Here is a 27,978-nt window from a genome sequence, read left to right as displayed (position 1 = left end):
AGAAAATTGATAGAAAGCCTAAGATAGGCTCATCTACCCACTGGTTTGATGGATACCCTAAAAGGCAAGAAACTAAGGCAATTATTTGCTTGGCTTTCTTAGGGAACATGGAAGCTGGGTAAGGGGGATTTTTCTTAGGAAGCTGAGAGTATTCTGGGAGAAAAATATCAAAAATTTGAGCTCTCTGAGGAAATGTTAACTTATGATATGTTGATTTGGGGTAGCATTGGATGAGCTCTAGCCACCAAATTTGGTGGAGAGGTTGGGGCACATGAGATCTCCAATACCTAGAAAGGGTTTGGGCAGATTCTAAACAAATAAGGAGATATTAAAATAATTAATATTTTTAATGGAGTCACTTAGGGAAAATAAAATATTAATGTGTATTAATATGAATTTGTGTTATAATGGTTCAAAAGACATGGATCAATCCAAATCTAATTTTAGCCGTTGATTAGGGACTTAATCTCGGCTGTTGAGATGTCAACAGAAAAAGTATCAGAGGAGGCTTGAGGGGCACTTAGATAACACATTGAGGGGGACTAGTTAGTTCAATTTCTGGAGTGGGGTTTGCTGAGAAATTGAACCAATGGTCTGGAGAGCAGTTAGGAGGCAGCAAGTACGGAACAAAGAGACGAGAGATTAGCATAGAAGAGGCAGACGCAAAGCTAGGGAAAGCCATGCAGAGACAACAGAGACTGCACAGAGTTAGAAGGGCCTGCGTCATCCACGCAGAGGCCGTAGGAGTGATGCAGAAGCCCAGAGAGGCTGCGCAGAGCCTTAGTAGGTTGACGCAGAGGGTTTCAGGCTGATGCAGAGGGTTTCAGGCTGTAGCAGAGGTCAGTAGGGCCTACACTGGGTTTAGGAAAGTGCTGGAAGTTTGTCTATCTGTGGGTAAGCCAGTTTGGCACCCTGTTGTACAAGAAAATTGCTGAATAATAAAATCCTCCCTTGCTGCACCAGTTTTCCCACATTGGGTTTTTCTGGGGACATTAGTCCAAAATAACTGTGTCAACGTGTGCATATTTTTGTTTCTGTATTACGATGTGATATCTGCAGCAATATTGATTTAAATGTTTGTTGAAGTAATTTCATGAATAATTTATGATGAAATAAGTAGGAAAAGTAAATCAATTGTTGTAGTGATAGAATTTTCACATGGTATCAGAGCAAGTAATCAAAGACAGAAAGGGAAAATCAGTTATGGGTCGAGACTACGATGCAGAGGCATCCACCTTAGGGGACTCACACAGATTTTCAAAAGATTGCACAAGAGAGAGATTTTGATTTCTCTATGTTGGCTTCCATGTTGGAAGAAGAAGTGGTGTGCATGACTAGTGCTGCATCATCAGAAGTATGGTATATAGACAGTGGGGCCTCGTGGCATATGACGGGAATCAGGGAGTGTTTCTCAGAATATCGAGAAGGGAAGATGAACTTTCAGATCACCATGGGGAACAAGGCAAAGTGTACTCCATTAGGAAAGGGTACCGTAGTTTTTCAGACAGAATCAGGAGAGCGGTTCCATGCCACAAATGTGTTGCATGTGCCAGGATTGGGGATGAACTTCCTTTCCGTGTCACAACTACAAGGCAAGGGCTATGATGTCTACTTCATCAAGGAAAAGGTATACGTCAAACACCCGAGCAGGAAAAAGAAATTGCAGATTGGGATCAAAAGTAATCGGTTGTACAAATTACAACTAGAATCTCCAATGGCACTAATAGGCAATCATGGGGAGAAAGACTTGAACGAACTATGGCACAGAAGGATGGGTCACTTGCACCATGGAGCTATGAGAATTCTCAGGAGCATTGTAACAGGAGTTCCGGATTTGAGTACGGAACGAGATGATGTATGCCGGGGATGTGCTCTAGAAAAGTATGCCAAGGCGACATTCCCTAAGAGCAACCACAAGGCCAAGAGCGTACTAGGATTGATACACTCAGATATTTGCGGACCTGTGTTTGTCAAAGCTCTTAGTGGTGCCGAGTATTTCCTTACTTTCATTGATGACCACTTGAGGAAAACTTGGATCTATTTTTTGAAAACCAAGGATGAGGTTTTTGGTCGATTCAAGGAGTTCAAGGCTCTAGTGGAGAATCTGACGGGTAAGAAAATAAAAGTCTTGCGCTCAGATAATGGTGGAGAATATGTTGATAAGAACTTCACTGATTTTTGCGCTAAGAAGGGCATCAAAAGAGAGTGGATAGCTCCCTACAATCCGGAGCAGAATGGGGTGGCAGAAAGGAAAAACATGACTATTGTAGAAGCAGCTAGGGCCATGCTGTATGATCAGGATATGCCAAAATTCCTGTGGGCAGAAGCATGCAACACAACTGTCTACGTTCAGAACAGGACTCCTCATCGGGCATTGGGCAAGATTACTCCAAAGAAAGTCTTCACTAGGAAGACATAGTCATTTCAGGATATTCGGGAGTTTGTTATATTGTCGCATACCCGTAGAAAAGAGGAAGAAGTTGGATCAGACTACAGAAAAGGGGTATCTGGCAGGATATAACGAGAACGCTAAGGCATACAGGATCTATCTTCCAGGGAGCAGGAAGGTAGTAGTACGACGAGATGTAAAGTTCATGGAGGACAGAGCTTTCAGAAGATCTCGCGAAATGCCTTCCAAGGAGCAGTCAAAAGAGGATTCGTTGGTCATGCTTCTTCAACCAACGGAAGTGAAGAGTCCTTCCTCAGATCAGGAAGTTTCTTAGGATAAGGAAGAGGAGCAAACAAAAGCACCTGTTGGCAGAGGAAGAACCAACAGGGAACTTCGTCAGATTCTGCGTGATGCAGAGAACTTCATTGGAGAGCCAAGGAATAGTAAAAGGGAGCGAAAACAACCTAAGAGGTATCAGGCATTAGTAGCTCAGGATGGAGAGCCTGCCAGCTTCAAGGAGGCATCTCAACATCAGGTCTGGCTAGATGCGATGGTGGAGGAGTATAACTCCATAATGGTAAACGATGTCTGGGAGGTGGTGTCAAGGCCTCAAGACAGATCTGTGGTAGGTTCAAGATGGATCTACAAGATCAAATATGCTGCGGATGACAGTATTGAAAAATACAAGGCCAGGTTTGTGGCTAAGGGGTATGCTCAAAAGGAAGGGATTGACTATGAGGAAACCTTGGCCCCGGTAGCCAGGTATACATCTATTAGGACCGTGATATCTCTTGCAGCCCAGATGGGATGGGAGATCCATAAGATGGATGTCAAGACGACATTTCTGAACGGGGTAGTAGAAGAAGAAGTATACATTGAACAACCAGAGGGCATTGAAACTCATGAGAAGAAGTCTAATGTATGCAGACTAAAGAAAGCCTTGTATGGGCTGAAGCAGGCACCAAGAGCGTGGTGTGGTCGAATAGATGGCTACTTGCAGAAGATGGGGTTTGTCAAGAGTGACGTAGATCTGAATCTCTACTATCTGGTCATAGAGAGTGAGCCACTTATCTTAGACTTATATGTGGATGATATCTTCCTGACAGGATCATCCAGACTCATTGAAGTCTGCAAGAAGAATCTAGCCATAGAGTTCGATATGAAGGATCTGGGACGAATGCACTATTTTCTAGGGTTGGAAGTTTGGCAACAGAAAGGAGAAATCTTCCTTGGGCAAGAAGGTATGCTATAGAAATTCTGAAAAGGTTCGGGATGGGAGACTGTAGACCTATGGCTATGCTAATGATCACCAATTGGAAGAAGATTGATGCATCAGAAGACAAGGATGTCGATCCCACTCTATACCGAGAGCTCATAGGGTCCCTGATGTACCTAGTCAATACCAGGCCAGATATTTGCTACGCTGTCAACACCCTCAGTTAGTTCATGGTGGAACCAAAGAGGGCTCACTGGGCAGCAACCAAGCACGTTCTCAGGTATTTACAGGGAACAATTGATTATGGGTTCTTGTACAACAAGGGGAAGGATATCAGGTTGAGTGGATTTATTGATGCAGATTGGGCAGGAAGTTCAGTGGATCGGAAAAGTACCTTTGGGTACTGTTTCAACATTGGATCAAGAATAACCTCCTGGTGTAGTAGGAAACAAAAATCCGTGGCTCTGAGCTCGTCTAAGGCAGAATATATGGTAGCAAGCACAGCTTCGTGTGAGGCCATATGGCTTAGAAAACTGTTGGTAAGCCTATTCAGAAGAAATATGGAGGCGACTAGGATCATGTGTGATAATCAGAGTTGCATCAAACTCTTTGAGAATCCAATATTTCATGATAGGTCAAAGCATATTGATATCTGGTGTCACTTTGTCAGAGATTGTGTCCAACGTGGAGCTGTACAGTTGAGCTACACTCCTATAGGGGAACAAGTGGCAGATATCCTCACCAAGGCCCTTCGAAAGTCAAAATTTGACTACTTCAGAGAAAAGATGGGGATGGTAAAGAACCCCTTTCAGAAGTAGTGTAATAGCACGAATGAAGAGGGAGTTGCAGTGCAGATGCAATGTTGGGAGAAAGGGCCAAAAGCAACACAAATGCAGAGGGAGCTGCAGTGCAGATGCAGTGTTGGGTGAAAGGACCAACAACAACACAGATGCAGAGGAAGGTGCAGTGTTGGGAGAAAGGACCAGCAACAACACAGATGCAGAGGGAGCTGTCGTACGGATGCAGCAGTGGCAGTGGCAGAACCATGGGCAGCAGTACAGGATGAAATAGTGCAGAGGATGTTGGGCAGGGAGGCCTAGCATTAGTACAGGTACCAATGCTAGATGATCAGAGTAATACTCAGTGAGGAGTATTGCTAGAGCACAATCCTCGCTAAGAGGGAGTGTTGATTTGGGGTAGCATCGGATGAGCTCTAGCCACGAAATTTGGTGGAGAGGTTGGGGCACATGAGATCTCCAATACCCAGAAAGGGTTTGGGTAGATTCTAAACAAATTAGGAGATATTAAAATAATTAATATTTTTAATGGAGTCCCTAAGTATAAACTTAGGGAAAATAAAATATTAATGTGTATTAATATGAATCTGTGTTAGAATGGTCCAAAAGACATGGATCAAGCCATATCTAATTTTAGCAGTTGATTAGGGACTTAATCTCGGTCGTTGAGATGTCAATAGAAAAAGTATAAGAGGAGGCTTGAGGGGCATTTGGAGAACACACTGAGGGAGACTAGTCAGTTGAATTTCTGGAGCGGGGTTTACTGAGAAATTGAACCAGTGGTCTGGAGAGCAGTCAGGAGGTAGCAAGTATGAAACAGAGAGACGGGAGATCAACGCAAAAGAGGCAGACGCAGAGCCAGAGAAAGCCACACAGAGACAACAGAGATTGCGCAGAGCCAGAAGGGCCTGCGTCATCCACGCAGAGGTTGTAGGAGTGACGCAGAAGCCCAGAGAGGCTGCACAGATCCTCAGTAGGCTGACGCAAAGGGTTTCAGGCCGACGCGGAGGGTTTCAGGTTATAGTAGAGGTCAGTGTGGCCTACGCTGGGTTTAGGAAAGTGCTGGAAGTTTGTCTATTTGTGGGTAAGCCAGTTTGGCACCCTGTTGTACAAGAAAATTGCTGAATAATAAAATCCTCCCTTGCTGCACCGGTGTTCCGACATTGGGTTTTTCCATGGACATTAGTCCAAAATAACTGTGTCAATGTGTGCATATTTTTGTTTTTGTATTATGATGTGATATTTGCAACAATATTTATTTTAATGTTTGTTGAAGTAATTTCATGAATAACTTATGATGAAATAAGTAGGAAAAGAAAATTAGTTGCTGCAGTGTTAGAATTTTCACATGATACAGGTCCATTAGAACAGTTGCAGAAAAATGGTTAAGGGAGTCATTTTGAGGAATCAACATCATCTAGTTTATAGTTTCTAGTGTAATGGAGATTAGAATGTCTCCATTCTGAGCCACAATGGTCCTTTGCAATGGATTATGCCTGGCTTGACACCACATGACCAGATCAAGGAAATAATGGGTCTGAGGAAAGATAAACATAGGTAATAAGGATTCCCAAAGATTAATGTCGTCCTGCTGGTCTAGGTAATTTTGCTTTAACTAGTGATGTAATTCGAACAGGTTGAATTCACACTCGGTGTCAGCAATCTTAAAGTATTGGTTAGCTAATGGCATATGATCTAGGTCTAGGGTAGCAGAGGTCTTAGGGTTGTCATCAGTTTTAGATTTACTGTTAGAAGACTGGGCTTTTCCCTTTGGTGCCATGACTGAGGCTTTTGAGAAAGAAAGAAAGAATGAGGACATAATTTGGCTTTAACAGGTACCTGGATAAGCAAATAATCTCTGTCAAGGATATCTGGGCTCTGAATTGCCAAAATTGATAAGTGCTGGACAATAGGAGTGCGGAAACTTTGAACAGTACCTGCAATTGAAAACAATAATCAAAGTAGCTAGGGGAGTGCACGAAATGTGTCAAAGTGATTTTATAGGCCTCAATCGATTACTGTTGGGATGGAACTGTTACCAAACGAGATTTAGGTGCATTAATGGATAACGGGAACTTGGTAACAGATAAGCGAGATTAACGGGCAAATGATAACGGGAATGTGGTAACGGATAATAGATGGACAAGTGGTGGAATATGATTAGTGGAGGGAAATGCGTGGGAGGTGATGTGCTAACCATTGGCGGGAGTGGACGAGTGATAGCAGATTTTAGAGGGGGTGGGGGCGATGGAAAGCAGTTTAGGACGAGGGGGGTGCAAAGTCATGAGAGAGTGCCACGTTACGTGGGGCCTGTGAAAAGCAATACCGCTTTTTGGACCCCCCCTGGCGTTAACGTGAAATGGGACGAGGGGGTGTGAATTGGTTTCCCCGCCGTTGATCTGGGCGGGGAAAATCATGGCTGTCGAAAAGTGCACTTTGGATATTGCAAAACGACAAGACATCAAATCATCTCCCGACGTAAAATAAAACTCAAGTTTAAAGCTTATTACATGGCACTAATCATGTTTAAATGACATGATTAGTTTATTATTAAACAAAATAAATCTAACAAAGCATGATTTATAATTCTAAAGGTGCATTTGATCAAGCATGCCCTTTTTATTTCCTAAAGTAACTCCTAACCCTATTCTAGTACAAAAAATACAATTGACCAAGATTAAATGCTTTGGTCATTTTTTCCTCTAATCTATCCTATCTTCTAATTTCAACCAAGATTAAACAGTTTGGTTGAATTATTTTCTAATCCTAAAACATAAATTTAAACATGTTTGATCATGATTATACTATATGATTCAAACAGGATTTATTTCAAGTGGCATTTGAGCTTGCTCACTTGTACATTTTTTTTTCTTTTGATGGGGTTTCTTTCATATTTTTTCACAAATTTTCATATTTTCATTCTATTTTTTGTTTTTCATTTTTTTATACCCTCTTTTATAAATATCTAACTTATCAAAACTATTTATGTTACAACATCGGCTCCAACTGGGGACTGCTTCCTCCTGCAAGATGCAGAGAACTTGCAGATCCATGTGCCTTCTCCTCGGGCTAATGGGGTCTCTGTTGAAAACAATGTCACATTGCATGTAAAAATAAAAACAATCCGGCGATGTACAAATGGTGAATGTATGAATGAATTTCAATATTGGATATAATGCTTCAAATATTTTCCATTGACAGGAGATGAGGAATATTGTCCTTCCAAGTTCTTCAAGATAAAAGCATTGCTGCCTTTAACCTCTGCAATGCCAAAAGGTCCAAACTAGAGATGTTCAAACTTTCCATGTTTCGCTTCATCTTCCCTTCTTGCATCCAATCTTAATACTAAATCTCCTTCTTTAAAATATCTTTCTCTAGTCTTCTGTCAAATCGACTCTTCATTTTGTTCTGATATTTCTAAAGCTTATAATGAATTTCATCTCTGTTTTCATTAAGTTCTATAATTTGATTGATTCTCCTAGAAAAATCATTAGGTTCTTCATTTGCTTCTTGTAAAACCCTCATGACAGGAAAAGCTAGATGTCTAGGAAATATGGCTTCCTTACCATAAACAAGCTGAAATGGAGATTTACCTGTTGACCTCTTTGGAGATATTCTATTTGCCCAAACTAAATATATGACATGGCCATCCTATCTCCTTTTGTGATCCTCCAGTGTTTTCTTAATGACTTTAACCAGGATTTTGTTTGAAGACTCTGCCAGTCCATTTCCTTGTCGATAGTAGGGGGTAGAATGATGGAACAAAATTTGATATTTCTAACAAAATTCAATATTTTGACACTGCTAAATGTTGTTCATTGCCTGTAACTATCTGTTGGGGGCATCGAAACCTAGATAGTATATTCTCTTCAATACATTTAATAACTACAGTGTCAGTTGCATTTCTAACTGGAATTGCCTCTACCCATTTAGTAAAGTAATCCGTGGCAGTCAATATCCATCTATGTTGGCTGCTTGATGCTGGATGAATTTCCCCAATGAAATCCAATCCCCATTGTAGGAAAGGTGCTTGAACTAGTACTGGAACTAGAGGAAGTGCTGCTAATCTTTGCTTTCCAGCAAACATTTGACATTCGGTACAACTTCTAACCTTTTCTCCTAATTGTGCAAACAATGTAGGTCAATGAAATCCTTCTCTTAAAATCTTATATGCTGTAGCTCTCCAAGCATAGTGTCCTCCACAAATACCTGTGTGAAATTGATCAATAATTCCTTCTGTCTCACTTTTTGTCAAGCAAAGTAAAAGGATGTTGAGTGGGTCCTTCCAATACAGATTTGCATTGATAATATAGTATTTTATGGCCTTCAATTTCAATGTTTTACATTGATTCTTTGTAAATTCAAATGGACACTCAAAATCTCTAAGAAAATGCACAATATTAGTGTACCATTCAGATAACAAAAATTTCTCATCAATATGGATAGGAATTAATTAGATTGAAGATGAAGGTTCTTGTGGATTCTTCTTTGTTGAAGATTGAGAAGGTTCTTGTGGATTCTTCTCTGCTGAAATTTCAAAAACAAAATTTATTCCCAAGACTTTACAATTTGACTCAGCTAAGAGTTTAGCGAAACCTTGACCCTTTACCAACTTTGTAGTTTTGATAATGAGATCAAATTCTAATATCTTAGTAATCCATCTTCCTCTTCTTCCATCAATATCAAGTTGAGTTAACACAGTTTTAACAACACTATTAGGAACATAGGCAATAATGGAAGAGTGAAGGACATAGACTCTAAAAGCTTTCAATGCTTGAACTAAGGAATAGGCCTGTTTTTCAATAATATCATATTTGAGTTCAACATCTCTCATAACTTTATTGAAAAAGGCAATAGGCTGATCATCTCCATCCTCGTTCTTTTGCAAAGAACAACAACTAAGGTAGCTTCAGAGGCAAAGGAAAAGATGCTAATGTTGATTTTTAATGTACCTTGGACAAGTGGTTTCCCATGGGTTAGTCTCTACCTAGGGAAAAGTGTCCAAAATAATTCTTTTCCTATGTGTGATTTTATAAAGTGAAAGTGATTTATAAGTGGTAAAGTCAATGTTAAATTATAAAGTGAAAAGTGACTTTAGACATAAGGTACAATGTAGGTATTTTGTTTAATGAGTGAGTTAAAAAATAGAACATGAGAGTTAAATGCACATTTATTCTCATCCCTTGATTTAAATGAATTCGAGCCATTAGATCTTAAGGTTGCCCAAAAGTCATTTAGGGAAACAAAAGGGGGAAAAGAAAAGAGAGACTGCATTCATCTTTTCATGAGTAGATTGGAGAAAGGAGGCAGAGAGCTGGAGAAAAGTTTTGAAGGAGAAATTTGTTGCAGCAAGCTGAAGGAGTGATTTCTGGGCAAAGCTGGGCATGGAAATCAAGGTTTAGAAGACAACAGAAGGTACAATATGAACAACATTGAATGCTGTGAGATGCACGTCATTCCGAGAGAAGTTTTTGAAAAAAATTTCATACATTCTGTACAGTCGTATCATTACATTACATATTTTCCTCTTCAAGTGGGCATAGAAATTGAGGCAAAGTGGGCATGGTTTTCAAGGAGTTTTGGGCTGAAGAGGTAAGTTGTATTTTGCTGTTTTGTTTTGTCTGCAAATGTATTTTTGTTGAACTTGAAAGATAAATAAATTTGAAGAGCTCTCTAACAGGTTTTCCCCGGAGAAGATTGAAGGGGTTTTGCCTGGGCCTAAGTTGATCAAACATCTATGTGCATTTTTATGTGTGTTGTTGGTCACATTATGTCCATATTTATTTTCAGCATGTGTTGACAATCCCATGTTTTTTAATGTGAAAATTTCATTTCCAGAATTCTATATGTTGAATGTATGTTTATGGGAAAGGGCATTTAACTGAATGGGAGTGATAAGGTGAAATTAAAACTGGGTTGGAATTGCAGGAAACTTTTCTTTAGTCATCAAATTTCAACATCGTATCAAAGGTACAGGCTGAAAATTGCAGTTTGAACAACAGACAGTAGTTTGGGACAACAAACAACGGTTTGGACGACAAATTGAATTTTTGGACAGCAAACTCAGTTTGGACAACGAACTGATATTTTGGGACAGCAAGGTGAAATTTCACACATACTGAACTTTTGGGACAACAAGGTGTGTTGGAAAGTTCATTTATCCATTTTCTTGGTTTTGTAAATTTTGGACAGCAGTCATGGCCATGTTCTTAAGGATAGAGGATAGACTGGATAGGATATCTAACTATGCTGTTTGGAAGGACAGAATTCATATAGTGTTTGAGGAGGCAATAATTTAGGACATAGTGCGACAAGTGGTTGTACCTAACTATGGCATCCTCCGAGTTAGTGCGACATCCTCCGAGTTATGGCATCAGAGGATGTCGCATATGCATCATGGAGCTTTGAGAGTACTGAGGGAGATCACTACTGGAGTTACTGATTTCAGTGTCAAGCATTATGAGGTCTGCAGAGGGTGTGCGTTGCGCAAGTACACCAAGTTACCATTCCCAGCGAGCAACAACAGATCTATAGGTATACTAGACTTGATTCATACTGATTTTAGTGGTTGTATGTCTCATGTGACTTTGGGTGGTTATGAGTTTTATGTTATATTCATTGATGACTACTCTAGGAGGACTTGGGATATATTTTCTGAAGACCAAGGGTGAGGTCTTCAGTCGCTTTAAAGATTTCAAAGATCTCGTGGAAAAGTAGACATGTAGGAAGATTTAGGACTTGAGGTCAGACAATGGTGGTGAGTACACCGATGGTGGGTTTTCTGACCTCTGTGCATAGGAGGGCATTAGGAGAGAGTTCACGATTCTTTAACAACCTGCAACAAAATGGGGTGTCTGAAAGGAAGAACAGAGCTATTGTTGGGGTTGCTAGAGTGATGATTCATTATCAGTTGTTGCCTTTGTTTTTGTGGGCTGAGGCCTGCAATACTGCTGTTTATTTTCAAAACAAGAGTCCTTATAGAGTATTGGGGAATATGACTCCGAAGGAGGCTTTCATTGGAGAGAAGCCTCATGTGGCACATCTTTGTATCTTTGGAAGTCTCACATATTCTTATATCCCCAAGGAGCATAGGATGAAGTTGGAACCCATGGCAGAGAAGGGTATCTTTATGGGTTACAGCGAGACTTCGAAGGCCTATCCAATCTTCATGTCTTCTAAATAGAGAGTGGTGATTAGGAGGGATGTGAAGTTCGAGGAGGAGAGGGCCTATCGGAGATCACGGGAGTATGATGGGAGAGAGTCACAAACTTCTGAATAGGGAAGTTAGGTACAGGGAGCAGGACCTCAAGGTTCTGGATCGACTGGTACAAGAGGTACTTCAGTGTTAGTGACATCTGGGGCACCAGTGGCGAGTTCACTGAGCAGTTCTTTAGGGAGTCCACTGGTACAAAATTCACATGGCAGTTCAACTGACACAAGCATAGGTGCCAGTACAGGTTCTTCGAGGATAGGTGCTGGTATAGGCGCACCAAGGCCAGTTGGCAGACCTTCAGGTTCCCCAGATTGGGGGTTAGAGGACGAGGTTCCCTATGGGGAAGCTTCTTCAGGGAAGAGGAGGCCCAAGTGGCTTCAAGACACCTTGAAGGAAGCAGAGTCCGTTGGTCCTCCGAAGAGGGTGGATAGGGAGAGTGTGCCACCTGAGTGGTTTTGCAATTATGTAGCCAAGTCTACCAACATTGTTGACTCTGAGCCTACTAGTTATGAGGAGGCTTCCAGCCAAGAGGTATGGAGAGAGGCTATGGTGGAGGAGTATGCCTCTATCATTAAGAAAAATGTCTAGGAAGTGGTGCCTAGGCCTGAGGGAAAGTTAGTTGTGACTTCCAAGTGGCTCTACAAGATCAAGCATGCTGCAGATGGCAGCTGAGAAGTTCAATGCGAGGTTTGTGGCTAGAGGGTTCTCATAGATAGAGGGAGTTGACTATGATGAGACCTTCGCTCTCGTAGCTCGGTGCACTTCTATCCGGTCCCTTATTTCTATTGCAGAAATGGGTTGGCAGATCCATCAGATGGATGTGAAGACCGCATTTATGAACGGAGTTATAGAGGAGGATGTGTATGTTGAGCAACCACAGGGCTTTGAGGTACTTGGGTGGGAGACCCATGTATACCTGTTGAGGCGAGCACTCTACAGACTTAAGCAAGCTCCAAGAGCTTGGTATTCGAGGATTGATACTTACTTGTAGCAGATGGGTTTCACTAAGAGTGATGTAGATCCAAACCTATATTACATTGTTGTAGGGGATGATCCAATCATTCTTGTGTTGTATGTTGATGACTTGCTCATTACTGGGGCAGAGAGACTGATTAGTGGTTGCAAGGAGGATCTTGCTATGTAGTTTGAGATGAAGGACATTGGGCAGATGCATTACTTTTTGGGGCTTGAGGTGTGGCAGGAGGAGGGGCATATCTTTCTGGGGCAGGGGCAGTATGTTGTGGATGTGTTGAGCAGATTTCACATGGTAGAGTATAGACCCATGTCTACACCTATGATCACCAACTGGAAGAAGCTTCATTCTTCAGATTCTAGTTTGGTGGATCCCATATTGTATAGGCAACTTATTGGGTCCTTGATGTATTTGGTCAAAAAAAGGCCAGATATATGCTTTGCAGTGAACACGCTTAGCTAGTTGATGGTTGAGCCTAAGAGGTGTAGTGGGTAGCTGGAAAGCACATTCTTTGCTACGTGCAAGGGATTGTTGATTACATTGTTGTAGGGGATGATCCAATCATTCTTGTGTTGTATGTTGATGACTTGTTCATTACTGGGGTAGAGAGACTGATTAGTGGTTGCAAGGAGGGTCTTGCTATGTAGTTTGAGATGAAGGACATTGGGCAGATGCATTACTTTTTGGGGCTTGAGGTGTGGCAGGAGGAGGGGCATATCTTTCTGGGGCAGGGGCAGTATGTTGTGGATGTGTTGAGCAGATTTCACATGGTCGAGTATAGACCTATGTCTACACCTATGATCATCAACTGGAAGAAGCTTCATTCTTCAGATTCTAGTTTGGTGGATCCCATATTGTATAGGCAACTTATTGGGTCCTTGATGTATTTGGTCAAAAAAAGGCCAGATATATGCTTTGCAGTGAACACACTTAGCTAGTTGATGGTTGAGCCTAGGAAGGTGCACTAGGTAGCTGGAAAGCACATTCTTTGCTACGTGCAAGGGATTGTTGATTATGGTCTGGACTATATGCAGGGAGATGGAGTGAGGTTGGCAGGTTACATAGATTCAGATTGTGTAGGTTGTGCTTCTAACAGGAAAAACACTTCAAGGTGTTGCTTCGGATTGGGTTCGACAGTTGTGTCGTGGTTCAATCAAAAGCAAAAGTCAGTTGCTTTCAGCTCTTCTGAGGTTGAGTATATGGCTACTAGCCAGGCTAGTTGTGAGGCCATTTGGCTTCGCAAGTTGTTGTATGGCTTATTTGATCAGGAGTTGAGACCGACGATTATTCACTGTGATAATTAGAGTTGCATTAAACTGACGGAGAATCTAGTGTTTCATGATAGGTCAAAACACATTGAGATCAAATATCATTTCATGAGGGACTATGTTTAGAAGGGGGCAGTGAAGCTGGAGTATATATCAACAAATGGGCAGGTGGCCGATGTTATGTGTGTTTCTTGTCTAGTTATGTCCATATTTATTTTTAGTGTGTGTTGACAGTCCCATGTGTTTTAATCTGAAAATTTCATTTCTAGAATTCTGTGTTGAATGTATGTTTATGGGAAAGGGTATTTAAGTGAATGAGAGTGATAAGGTGAAATTAAAACCAGGCTGGGATTGTTGGAAACTTTTTTTAGTCATCAAATTTCAAGATGGTATCAGAGGTACACGCTGAAAATTGCAGTTTGAACAACAGACAGTAGTTTGGGACAACAAACAATGGTTTGGACAACAAACTGAATTTTTGGACAACAAACTGATATTGTTGGACATCAAGGTGAAATTTCACATAGATTGAACTTTTGGGACGACAAGGTGTGCTGGAAAGTTAATTTCTCCATTTTCTTGGTTTTGTAAATTTTGGACAACAATCATGGCCATGTTCTTAAGGATAGAGTATAGACTGGATGGGATATCCAACTATGCCATTTGGAAGGACAAAATTCAGACAGTGTTTGAGGAGGCAGCAGTTTGGGACATAGTGCAGCAAGTGGTTGTACCTCCCATTGTTGCAGATGAACTTGTTGAATTCACAAAAAAATAATGTAAAGGAAAAAATGATTTTGATGGATAGTCTGAAGGATCATGTGGTTCCTCAGGTGAGAGGAAACACATATGCATATCAGATGTGGACAACTCTAACCACTCTCTATCAGAGTACCAAGGAGAGCAGAAAGATGGTACTCAAAGAACAATTGAAGAACATTAGAATGACAAAGGTTGAAAGTGTAGTTCATTATCTTGGCAGGGTCAAACAGGTATGTGATGCTTTGATTGCTATTTGTGAGACAGTTGCACCCACAAAATTAGTTAGGATACCTATAGTGGGACTTCTTAAGTCTTGGGAGGTCTTTGGATATGTTGTTACCTCTAGGGAGAATCTTCCCAATTGAGATAGATTTTGGGATGATTGTGTTCAACATGAGATACAGAAGAATGGCAGTGGTGGGGTGAAGATAGCAGATGAGGAGGATGTAGCCTTGACAACCAGGGGGAGTACAAAGTGAAGGCCAAGAAAGGGGCCTCATCATATGGGGTTAAGGGAAAGGAGAAGAAGAAGAAGAAAGATACGGATATGTCCAAAGTCAAGTGTTGGGCATGTCAGAAGATGGGACACTATGCTGCTATGTGTCCTGAGAGGAAGAACAAGGGGAAGAAGGGTACTGCAGCTTCAACAGAGGTAGAGCAGTTTGCTTCACAGTTTGACCAAGACTTTGCATTTATTACTTCTACATCTAGTAGGAGTACATCATACGATGTCTGGTACAAAGACAACGGGGCTTCCCGCCATATGACAGGCGCACGGGAGTTCTTTTCAGAGCTTGCAGAGAGGGCACTAGATATTGAGATTGTACTAGGAGACGACCACACTGTGAGATCTGTTGGTGTGGGGACTGTGACCTTTGAGAGGGAGTCTTTGCCTCCTTTGAAGGTCATGGATGTTTTGTATGTTCCGGGGATGAAGAAGAACTTGATTTCAGTGTCTGTTATGGAGGAGAAGGGGTTTGATGTCACTTTCTTAGGAGCGCAGGTATTGATGCATCCCACGGGAACTTCCATCACTTCAGCCAAAGTGATTGGAGTCCGCTCTGGGAAACTATACAGGTTTAATTTTTAGTCGGCGGGAGCATTGGTGAGTAGCACATCTGGTAGCACTCACACTAGTACCACCGGCAGTAGAGACTTATCCGAGTTATGGCACCAGAGGATGGCGCATATGCATCATGGAGCTTTGAGAGTACCGAGGGAGATTACTACTGGAGTTCATGATTTCAGTGTCGAGCATTATGAGGTCTGTAGAGGGTGTGCTTTGGGCAAGTACACCAAGTTACCATTACCAGTGAGTGACAACAGATCTACAGGTATACTAGACTTGATTCATACTGATGTTAGTGGTCGTATGTCTCATGTGTCTTTGGGTGGTTATGAGTATTATGTTATAATAATAATGACTGCTCTAGGAGGACTTCGATATATTTCTTGAAGACCAAGGGTGAGGTCTTCAGTCGCTTTAAAGAGTTCAAAGATCTTGTGGAAAAGCAGTCACGTAGGAAGATTCGGGTCTTGAGGTCAGATAATGGTGGTGAGTACATCAATGGTGGGTTTTTTGACTTCTGTGCATAGGAGGGTATTAGGAGAGAGTTCATGGTTCCTTACAACTCCCAACAAAATGGGACGTCTGAAAGGAAGAACAGAGCTATTGTTGGGGCTGCTAGAGCGATGATTCATGATCAGGGGTTGCCTTTGTTTTTGTGGGCTGAGGCTTACAATACTGCTGTTTATCTTCAGAACAAGAGTCCTCATAGAGTATTGGGGAATATGACTCCAGAGGAGGCTTTCGCTGGAGAAAAGACTCATGTGGCACATCTTCGTATCTTTGGACGTCTCACATATTCTTATATCCCCAAGGAGCAGAGGACGGAGTTGGAACCCATGGCAAAGAAGGGTATCTTTATGGGTTGCAGCGAGACTTCGAAGACCTATCAGATCTTCATTCCTTCTAAATGGAGAGTGGTGATTAGGAGGGATGTGAAGTTTGAGGAGGAGAGGTCCTATCGGAGATCATAGGAGTATGATGAGAGAGAGTCACAAACTTCTCCTCAGCAGGAAGGTTAGGTACATGGAGCAGGACGTCAAGGTTTTGGATTGACTAGTACAGGAGATACTTTAGTGTTAGTGATATCTGGGGCACTAGTGGCGAGTTCACCGAGCACTTCTTTAGGGAGTCCACTGGTACAAAGTTCACATGGCACTTCAACTGACACATGCACAGGTGCTAGTACAGGTTCTTCGAGGACAGGTGCTCGTACAAGCACACCAGGGTCAATTGGCGGACCTTCGGGTTCACTAGACTGGGGGGCAGAGGATGATGTTCCCTATGGGGAAGCTTCTTTAGGGAAGAGGAGGCCCAAGTGGCTTCATGACACCTTGAAGAATGCGGAGTCCATTGGTCCTCCGAAGAGGGTGGACAGGGAGAGTGTGCCACCTGAGCAATTTTGTAGTTATGTAGCCAAGGCTACCAACATTGTTGACTTTGAGCCTACTAGCTATGAGGAGGCTTCCAGCCAGGAGGTATGGAGAGAGGCTATGGTGGAGGAGTATGCCTCTATCATTAAGAACAATGTCTAGGAAGTGGTGCCTAGGCCTGAGGGCAAGTCAGTTGTGACTTCCAAGTGGCTCTACAAGATCAAGCATGTTGCAGATGGCAGCATTGAGAAGTTCAAGGCGATGTTTGTGGCTAGAGGGTTCTCATAGATAGAGGGAATTGACTATGATGAGACCTTTGCTCCCGTAGCTCGATACACTTCTATCCGGTCCCTTATTTCTATTGTTGCAGAAATGGGTTGGCAGATCCATCAGATGGATGTGAAGACCGCATTTCTGAACGAAGTTATAGAGGAGGAGGTGTATGTTGAGTAGCCACAGGGCTCTGAGATACTTGGGCAGGAGACCCATGTATGCTTGTTGAGGTGAGCACTCTACGGACTTAAGCAAGCTCCAAGAGCTTGGTATTCGAAGATTGATACTTCCAACAAATGGGTTTTACGAAGATTGATGCAGATCCAAACCTATACTACATTGTTGTAGGGGATGATCCGCTCATTCTTGTGTTGTATGTTGATGACTTGTTCATAACTCGGGCAAAGAGACTGATTAGTGGTTGCAAGGAGGATGTTGCTATGGTGTTCAAGATGAAGGACGTTGGGCTGATGTATTACTTTTTGGCGCTTGAGGTGTGACAGGAGGAGGGGCATATCTTTCTGGGGGGCAGGGGCAGTATGTTGTGGATGTGTTGAATAGATTTCACATGGCAGACTATAGACCAATGTCTACACCTATGAACACCAACTGAAAGAAGCTTCATGCTTCAGATTCTAGTTTGGTGGATCCCACATTGTATAGGCAACTTATTGGGTCCTTGATGTATCTGGTCAACACTAGGCCAGATATATGCTTTGCAGTGAACACATTTAGCCTGTTCATGGTTGAGCCCAGGAAGGTGCACTGGGTAGCTGCAAAGCACATTCTTTGTTACGTGCAGGGGACTGTTGATTATGGTATGGACTATAGGCAGGGAGATGGAGTGAGGTTGGCAAGTTACATAGATTTAGATTGGGCAGGTTGTGCTTCTGACATGAAAAGCACTTCAGGGTGTTGCTTCGGATTGGGTTTGACAGTTGTGTCGTGGTTCAGTCGAAAGAAAAAGTCAGTTTCTTTGAGCTCTTTCGAGGCTGAGTATATGGCTACTAGCCAGGCTAGTTGTGAGGCCATTTGGCTTCGCAAGTTCTTGTATGGCCTATTTGATCAGGAGTTGAGACCGACGATTTTTCACTGTGATAATCAGAGTTGCATTAAACTCATGGAGAATCCAGTGTTTTGTGATAAGTCAAAACACATTGACATCAGATATCATTTCATCAGGGACTATGTTCAGAAGGGGGCAGTGAAGTTGGAGTATATATCAACAGATGAGAAGGTGGTTGATGTTCTCACGAAGTCCTTGCCAAGAGGGAAGCATGTCCATTTCAGGGACAAAATGGGTGTGGTGAGAAACACTTTCCTTGATAAGAGGGAGTGTTGATTTTTAATATACATTAGACAAATGGTTTCCCATGGGTTAGTCTCTACCTGAGCAAAATTGTCCAAAATAATTCTTTTCCTAAGTGAGACTTTATAAAGTGAAAGTGACTTTATAAGTGGTAAAGTCAATGTTAAATTATAAAGTGAAAAGTGACTTTAGACATAAAGTACAATGTGGGTACTTTATTTAATGGGTGAGTTAAAAAATAGAAAGTGAGAATTAAATGCACATTTATTCTCATCTCTTTGATCTAAATGAATCTAAGCCATTAGATCTTAGGGTTGCCCAAAAGTCATTTAGGGAAACAAAAGGGGAAAAAGAAAAGAGAGACTGCATTCATTTCTTCATGAGCAAATTGGAGAAAGGAGGCTGAGAGCTGGAGAAAAGTTCCGAAGGAGAAATTTGTTGCAGCAAGCTGAAGTAGTGGTTTCTGGTCAAAGATGGGCATGGAAATCAAGGTTTAGAAGACAACAAAAGGTATAGTACAAACAACATTGGATGATGTGAGTTGCATGCCGTTCGAGAGAAGTTTTTGATTTTTTTTGAAAAATAATCCGTAAATTCGGTACAGTGGTACGGAAATCCATGCAGTCCATATAGGATAGTCTGTATAGTCGTATCCATATAGTACATATTTTTAGCTTCAAGTGAGCACGAAAATCGAGGCAAAGTGGGCACGATTTTCAAGGAGTTTTGGGATGAAGAGATAAGTTGTATTTTGCTGTTTTGTATTGTCTGCAAATTTATTTTTCCTGAACTTGAGAGCTAAATAAATTTGAAGATCTCTCTAATAGGTTTTCCCTGGAGAAGATTGAAGAGGTTTTGCCTGTGTCTAAGTTGACTGAAAATCTGTATGTATTTTTATGTTTGTTGTTGGTCTGGTTATGTCCATATTTATTTTCAGCATGTGTTGACAATCCCATGTGTTTTAATCTGAAAATTTCATTTCCAGAATTCTATATATTGAATGTATGTTAATGGGAAAGGGCATTTGACTGAATGGGAGTGATAAGGTGAAATTAACACTGGGTTGGGATTGTTGGAAACTTTTTTAAGTCATCAAATTTCAATAGCTAAATGGTTGAGAATAGTTTGGACTGGTATTGGGGCTTCTGAACTAGCTTTTTTGACCTGGTCAAAAGCATATCTTGGTGGAATTGTCAATTTAACTTCATGATATTTTCTCAACATATCAGTGATAACCTTAACTATTTCAGCGTAATTAGGTATAAATCTTCTTAAAAAGTTGATTTTTCCAAGGAAAGCCGGAATTTCCTTCTTATTCCTTGGTAATGAATGTGCTTGGATGGCTTAAACTCTTCTAGGATCAATGACCACCCTTTCCTTAGAAATAACATGGCCAAGAATTTTTCCTTCTTTGATTGCAAACAGAGACTTTTTGGGATTAAGTGAAACCCCAAACTTCCTACACCTGTCAAAAACTTTCCTCAAGTGCTTTAAATGGTTTTGATCAGAATTAGAAAATACAGTCAAATCATCAAGATAAATGACAACAAATTAATTTGTCTTACCCACAAATATTAAATCCATAGCTTTTTGAAAGGTAGCTCCAGCGTTGGTTAATCCGAAAGGCATCATTTCATACATAAATGTACCCCAAGGAGTTGTGAATGTTGTCTTTTCTCTATCTTCTAGGCTCACCATGATTGATTATATCCAGAAAAACCATCTAACATAGAAATTCTATTAGCACCTGAAACTTTTTGAAGCAATTGGTCCATCTTGGGTAATGGATAATTATCTTTCAAAGATGATTTATTTAAGTTCCTGAAATCTACACAGTCTGATTTCACCATTTTTCTTTCTTATTGGAACTAAATTAGCTACCCAATCAGAATATCTCAATGGAACTATGATCTTGGCATCAAGTAGCTTTTTAAGTTCTTTTTCAATGGTAGGAAGAAGGACAAGATTAATTCTCCTTAACTTTTGCTTAAAAGGTTTAGCTTCTGGTTTTAAAGGGATTTTATGTTCAATGAGAGTTGTATCATATGTCTTCAACTCACTATAAGACCAAGCAAAAACATCTTTATAAGATTTAAGGAGAGCTAAATATTTATCTTTCACTTCCATTGGCAAAGATGCAAAGATTTTAATATTTCTAATTTCTTCTAAAGTTCCAATATTACATTCTTCTATATCTTCTTCAGGTGAATTTGATAATGGACTTTTAGGAACATCGTTGTGGTCAAACAACTTTCAAGAGGGACCAAGCCCTTAGGAATGAAATTGTTAGATAATTGAATGATACTATGATCACCAATTCTTGAGTCAAATTGTGAAGTTTGATTTTTCTTATTCAACTCATTATTTTTTTTTCCACTGGAAAAATCAGTAATTTTCATTAATATTAGAAAATTACATATAGTAGATGCCTTGGCATTACTGTGTTGTTCATACAAAATTCACCTCACAAGGTGTTGTATCAGAAAGTAGTTACAAAATTGTGCTGGGTACATACATATGTCTGGCTGTTCAAGCCTAATCTCTATCACAAAAAGATCCTTTTTGTATACAAAATAGCCATAGTTCAAAACAGTTTCATCATGTCAAAATAGTCTCCATTACTGTCAGTTATCGGGACTGTTGTCCCTCTGTTCTCTCTGATTCAACTCATTATTATTCAACTGTTCTTCTTCAATTTGTAAGGCTAAAAATTCATCAATTACTTGCAAAAGAGATTTCAATTGTTCATCATCATGAAATATTTGCTAATGTTTAAGATTGTTAGGAATTGAAGGCCTATATTTAACATGAATTTTATATTGCATGAGCATTTGATCAAGAATTTTAAAAGAACTAGCTGAAACAGCTAAAGAGTCTGCATGAATATTTTCATCCCTTGGAATAACAGTGATGTTAAATGCTTGAAAGAAATTATCCACTGAATCCCATACCTCATTTCTATAAGATCTAAGTCTAGGATGCTTTGTTTGACAAAGATTCCTTCCTTGTTTAACAATGAGCTCTGAGTCACTGAATACACTTAGATTTTGTGCTTTAAGACCTTTGGTTAATTCCAATCCTAGAAGGAAGGTTTCATACTCTGCTACATTTTGTTACATCAAATTCAAGCTTATAGGATTGAGTTATATTCTCTTTGTCTGGTGAAACTAGTACAATATCAGCTCCAACTCCTTCCTTTGAGCAAAAACCATTGAAGTATAACTTCAAAATATCAGTCTTAATGATTTTTTGTTTTTCTACAATGTTTTCAATGCTAAGTTGAGTGTTTTGTAAATTATTTGATGATAATTCAAAACATCCAAAATCTTGATCTATTGCATAAATGGGATGATTTCTTGCTTGATCTAATTTGCAAACAGTATTCATGGATCTTTCTTCTCTCTATAATTTGAGATGCTCACCCCCATATATAGGAATGGTAGCATAAGACATGTCCACTTGAAAACTTCCTCCTAATTTGGCGCAACATGATCTTGATAATAACTTGCCAAATTTAGGAGGAATATCAAGAACTACAATGTCTAATACCACACTATTAACAGGGATTTGAGCTAAAGTGACCACTAAATCCTTTATAAGTCCAGGACAGGGTACTTTCTTGGAATCAAAAGTATATAGATCATGATAAGTTCAGGTAAATTCTAATTGAAGTTGGTCCATGATTACCTTTGGCTTCAAATTCTGGGAAGCTCCAGAATCTAACATGCAGTTGTATAATAAGAAATCATGAAATTTTTGAATAACATAGAAAGGTGGTACATTTTCATCAATCATATCTGAGCTGGGACCAATGACTACTGAAGGTTTTTCAGCTTGTAAGCTTATTACATCTCCTTTAGCATCAACACTTGATGACTGATCCATTTAGAAACTTGATTTTTATATCCTGGATTCTTTGAAAGTTCAAATAAAGGAATGGGTATTTTCACAAAATAAGTTATTTACGAAATCCCTTCATTAAACATTAAAATAAATTCTACTGTAGTTATCACATAAATGCATAGAGAAAATAGCAGTGATATACAAGCACAAGAACCAATCACATCAACGTAGTTGTTTTTGGACAATTGTCTCCGGAAAAACCCAATGTGGGAAAACCGGTGCAGTGGATGAGGGTTTTATTAATCTTCAGCAACAATCGCTTTACAAGGAATGATTTTACAGAGAAACTGAGATGTTGAGTGAAAACACCTGAGGTATAGTTCATCCTTGTCTTGGAAAATTTATGATACCCTGGAGACCCTTCTCCTACCTCTGTGTCACTTCTACATCACTCTGCATCACTCTGCGTGCCTCTGCATCAGCCTGCATGAGAACCGTGTCTCTTGGATTGCGTCTTCCCTCTGCGCTGTCTCTCGATAGCCCTGTGTCACCTCCTCCTCAGTCTTTGACTGCTGCTGCTCCCCTCCTCTTCCTCCACCCTGCTACTCTCCCTCTGAAATCGATCTCCTTCTCTTTGAGAACCAATTTTCCTTGGGATACTGACTATCTGCCGGTGTGTCTCCAAATGATCCTCAAATCTTCTCTTATACTTTCCATGTTGATGAATCAACAACCGAGATTAAGTCTCTAACCAATGGCTAAGATTAAAACAGACTTGATCTTCGTCTCTTAGAAGCTTCTCACCCTTATCTTTATTAATACCCATTAATATTTTTATTTTCCTAAGTTTAGACTTAGGAACCCATTAAAAATATTAATTATTTTAATAACTCTTCATCCGGGTGGAAATTCTCCAAACGATTTCTGGGTCTTGGAGATCTCATGTGTCTGAGCCTCTCCACCAAATTTCAAGGCTAGAGCACATCCAATGCTACCCAAAATCAACACACGAACAGTGACACAGGCAGTGCGAGCAGAGTTATGCAGACCACACGTGCATGCTGACGCAGACCATGCACAGGGCGATGCAGGCACTGTGTAGGGTTCAAATTTTGCAGGGTTTGGTGAGTCTGTAACGGCTGTGTACTTGCTATGGGAATTTCTCCAGTAAATCACTGTAATTTCTTTGTAATAAAACTCCATATCTTCCTAAGCCAATAAGAACAAACTCGTTGCTGGTTTTCCCCTTTGTGTGTTTCCAGGGTAAAATTCTGTCGATTATGTGATTGCTGTTCATATTGTTTCTACTGTGCATTTTATTTGTGAAGAGCCCTTTAGTGATTACTTACAAATCAGAATTATTGGTTGCTGCAATTTATTTCTGGGCATGAAATTTTGTTGAAGAACTAATTGTTGTGCTAGGCTTAGGGAAATTTACACTTACTTCATATCTGAATCTTATGTATTGAGCTAATGTTAAATTTCAATTCTACTAAAACTGTGAATGTCTTGTGGAGAAGGGTAATTTAGTTAACTTTTTGCATTGTTTTTTGCAATGGAAAGAAATTGAATGACATTGGCATCTGTGCAATGTCAAGTAGTGATACATGAATTTTGAAGACTCTGCCAGATTTTATTATGAATGATTCTAATTTGTAACATGATATTCATAAATGAAATTAGACATTATTGAAACATCAAGCTTGGTGCATGGACAAATGCCTATCTCCTATAGTCTAAGTTACTTTTATTATGTACATTTTATATAAATTCCAAGGTTCGGAAACTTAACATTTCATATTTTGTGACTTGCTTTCTGGGCTTATTTTGTATTATGGCAGACAATCATGTTTGCAGATAAACACTTTTAGTAGCTTGTGCAATACTTAGCTTGTGCTTTGAAGAAAATGTCCTCTGATGCAGGAGCTTTTTTCTTTTCTTCTCTCTTTTTGCAGACGTCAAGTATTTTGGATTTCAAAGCAAATCTTGCAGGTGGTTATGGAAGATGCTATTGATGACTGGCTACTGAGACAAATAGAATGGCTGAGGAGAGATGATGTCATTGCTTTGGGTATTAGATGGATCCAAGATGTAAGTTCGAACTATGTTTTGTTGCATTTCTTGGCATCATATAGCTAATAATGGCAAGAAGATGCGATAGAAGAGTATCTCTAGGGGATAGGGTGACTTTAATGATGTTTTTTAAATATATCTGACAATTGATAACAATGCAGTCCTGAGTCAAGGTGTTGTGGACATTGTTAGAAAGTTTCAGATTACATATGTGTGTATCAATTGTGAGTTCTTGGAACATGATTGTGCTAAAGATAAACATTACAATGATTAAGCCTGAATGTGAACATGTAACATGTGTAGAACATAGAACTGAGGGTGTCACCTCCCAAACCTGCACCTTAAGTGGCAAATCCCTAAAACACAAGTGCAACTTTATGGGAACTAGGAGGGTCTATCCACTGTCACCACAGTACCTCCCTCTCTCACTTTAGGTCAACTCTCCTCTGGAACTTGGGGGGAGGGGGGGCGGGGAGGTGGCAAAGGGGGGTAGGGGCTAAGGTATCCCTAGAAAGTATAAGATAAACTTTAGATTTAAGTGGATGGTAGGTTGCCAATAGCAGTGCCAATCCAAAGGGTTATAAAGTCAAGGAATATAAACAAAGAGGGCCTGAAGTTATGTGGGAAAGACATAGCAGAGCCATACTCTGATGCAATGTTGTGAAAAGTGCGAGCGGGATTAAATCGGCGGGGAACGAATCGGAAAAATCGGGAAAAAAGCGGAAAAAAAGCGGGAAAAAATCGATTGGTACAAAAATATTCATTTTTTTTCAATTTTTTTAATATCTAAATGGTCTACAACATAAAATAAATACATTGACACATAAATATGATAAAAAAACTAATATATAAGATGTTTAATATCATTTCTAGCGCTAAAATCACACATAACATTGAATCATGCCCTGAATAGTAAGTCCTGACTCCTGAGTCCCAACTCAGCCTCAAAATATCAACAAAAAATATGATAATGTATCTCATCATGTCATAATGTCATATACAATAAAATGAAAGTCTAATCCTATTGATTTCCTCTGCCCCTCTTGCGAGAAAATGCCACAACTTTTCCTTTCCCTCTAGATGTAGATGCTGGTGCCTGTGCTGGTGGAAATGGCAGTGGAGTCTGATGTGCTCTAGAAGCTGAAGAACTAGAAGTAGGAGCTACAGGAGGTAGACCACGTCCTCTACTGGTGGCAGTGGTAGCCCAGGTAGGCGGTGTCACCTCCTCCTCCTGTTCCTCCTCCTCCTCCTCCTCCTGCTCCTGCTCCTCCTCCCCCTCCACTACATCCTGCACTAACCAATCATCAGTAGAATCCATGAGAGGCCTCTCAGCCTCAACCCTCCATGCAGCAGTGGTGTCAATCCCATCCAATGAGATGGCATCCACATCAGGTGTCCTCTCAAGTTGCCTCACCCACAATCGAAGATTGTAGTAGACGTAGACCATGTCATTAAGTCGCTGGGACTCCAACCTGTACAAAGATCATGAAATAATAATTAATAATTAATATTATAAAAAAATATTGTTTAATGAATTCAAAAATTTATTCGGAAATTTGCAATATTTTAAATGTTTAAGTGTTAACCTGTTGCGCTTCTTGTTGTGTATTTTTTCAAATACACTCCAGTTGCGCTCACATCCTGAGGAGTTGCATGTTTGGCTGAGGATGCGAATTGCAAGCTTTTGCAAAAGGGGTACCCTGCCACCATACATTTTCCACCATGCATCTACAACAAAATTACAAATAAATTTTAAATAAACATAAGAAAAAAATGGAATTTGAAGAGAATGAAATTTGAAACAAAGTTACAAACTAAAAAATACCTGGCATTTTAATCTTCCTATCAGTGATAGCCATCTCAAAGCCAAATGTGCCACCTGCCATCTTATATGTCTCAATTTGTTTAGAGATCTCTATATGTTGTTTTGGAGATCGCACCATCTTCTGGACATAGGATAAGAATCCATCCATGATCTCAGCATCAAAATCAAACCCACATGCATAAGAAAATGCAGGGCTCAGGAAAAGCCCAACAACATGAATGGGACGATGGAGTGTGTTGTTCCATCGCTCATCAATCACTCCCCATAGAAGGAATTGTTTCTGAAACCCATCATCTCCCTTATCATCATAGTAGGCCCGAATGGCTTCTTTGGCCCTGTCCATGGCTTCATACAAATAGCCCATTGCGGGCTTCTCACCATCAACCAACCGAAGAACCTTTACCAAAGGTTCAGTAATGGCGCACACCTCCGGCACTCCCGCCCAGAAGTCTTCCTAGTATGAAACTAGTCTGCATACGGCCTCTCCTTCTGGTTTGCGGCTCATTGACAAAGCACACCACTCCTCTGAAAGAAACATTCTCTTCAAATCCCACATAGAATTCAAGAGGGATTGAAGAGATATGAAACTCGTGGCAAACCGTGTAATGGCGGGACGCACCAACTCTTTGTTGTTGGTGAATATTCTCATCAAGCTAAGTATAGATGTATGATTATATATAAATTTTGTGATGCTTTTTGATGAGTCAACAATATCTTTGACAAAGGGAATTTTCCCTATGTCCTCTAACATCAAATCAATACAATGGGCAGCACAAGGTGTCCAAAATAAAGTAGGATGCCTCTCCATAAGCATTCTACCAGCAACAACATAATTTGTAGCATTGTCCGTTATGACTTGGACAACATGTTGTTCACCCACCTCCAAAATAAACACATCCAACAAATCACATAAAGTTGCATCTTTGATTTGATGAGATGCATCAACAGATTTGATAAACATAGTCCCCTTTCGGACAACTAACCAAGAAGTTTATAAGGGTTCTCCCCTTTTGGTCAGTCCAACCATCTGACATAACAGTGCATCCTGTTTGTGCCCATGATGCCCTAAAATCCTCCAATCTTTGGGTGCAGTCACGCTTTTCATTTTGAAGAATCCGGCCTCTGAAATCATGATAAGAAGGGATTTTGTACCCCGGGCCAACACTGGCAATAACATCAACAGTAGGTTGGAAAAATGGATTATTCCTTACAATGCTGAAAGGAATATCACTCAAGAGGAGAAATTTTGCCATCAACCTGTCAGCTTGTTCTTTATCAGTTCTTTTTAGCATTGAACCGATAGATGGTTGTGAACCAGGTGTGGTTCGAGGAACAAAAAATGATGATGCAGCTACTGGATCAACTGATGCTGCAGTAGAACCAGTGCCACTTGGCCCACTTCCTTCAGCTGACCTTTTTAGTTGCCTTTTGAGTTCTTCTTTGGCCTCTCTATTGTGCTCTAATTCTTCCAATGCTCTCATGGCTCTTTGGATAAGTTCAGGGTTTGTATTTGTACAGGGCTCCACATCATGTCCAGGGATTTGTGCAAGGTGAAACTTCAACCTGTACGCCCCCCCGCGTATCTCCTTTCCACACAA

The 27,978-nt window shown here is 40.4% G+C and overlaps 1 protein-coding gene across 3 annotated transcripts in view; it reads left to right on the top strand.

The window, feature by feature from the left end:
• Window positions 1-27,978, top strand: part of LOC149257051 (phox domain-containing protein) — a 341,576-nt gene that overhangs the window by 254,101 nt on the left and 59,497 nt on the right. For all 3 annotated transcript variants that reach the window (XR_016256601.1, XM_089413556.1, XM_089413555.1), the window contains one exon: window positions 24,438-24,573. Coding sequence is in view for 2 of the 3 variants with exons in the window: in XM_089413556.1 (XP_089269682.1) it covers window positions 24,438-24,573 (136 nt within the window). In the remaining variant the exon portion in view is untranslated. The remainder of the gene's footprint in view (window positions 1-24,437; window positions 24,574-27,978) is intronic.

The sequence above is a fragment of the Pinus tabuliformis genome, chromosome 6, assembly GCF_031772625.1.
Source record: "Pinus tabuliformis cultivar Carrire ecotype Pingquan chromosome 6, CPIR1, whole genome shotgun sequence".
Lineage (NCBI taxonomy): Eukaryota > Viridiplantae > Streptophyta > Pinopsida > Pinales > Pinaceae > Pinus > Pinus tabuliformis.
The sequence above is the reverse complement of the archived record's forward strand: the minus strand, read 5'-3'. Positions and strand labels throughout refer to the sequence as shown.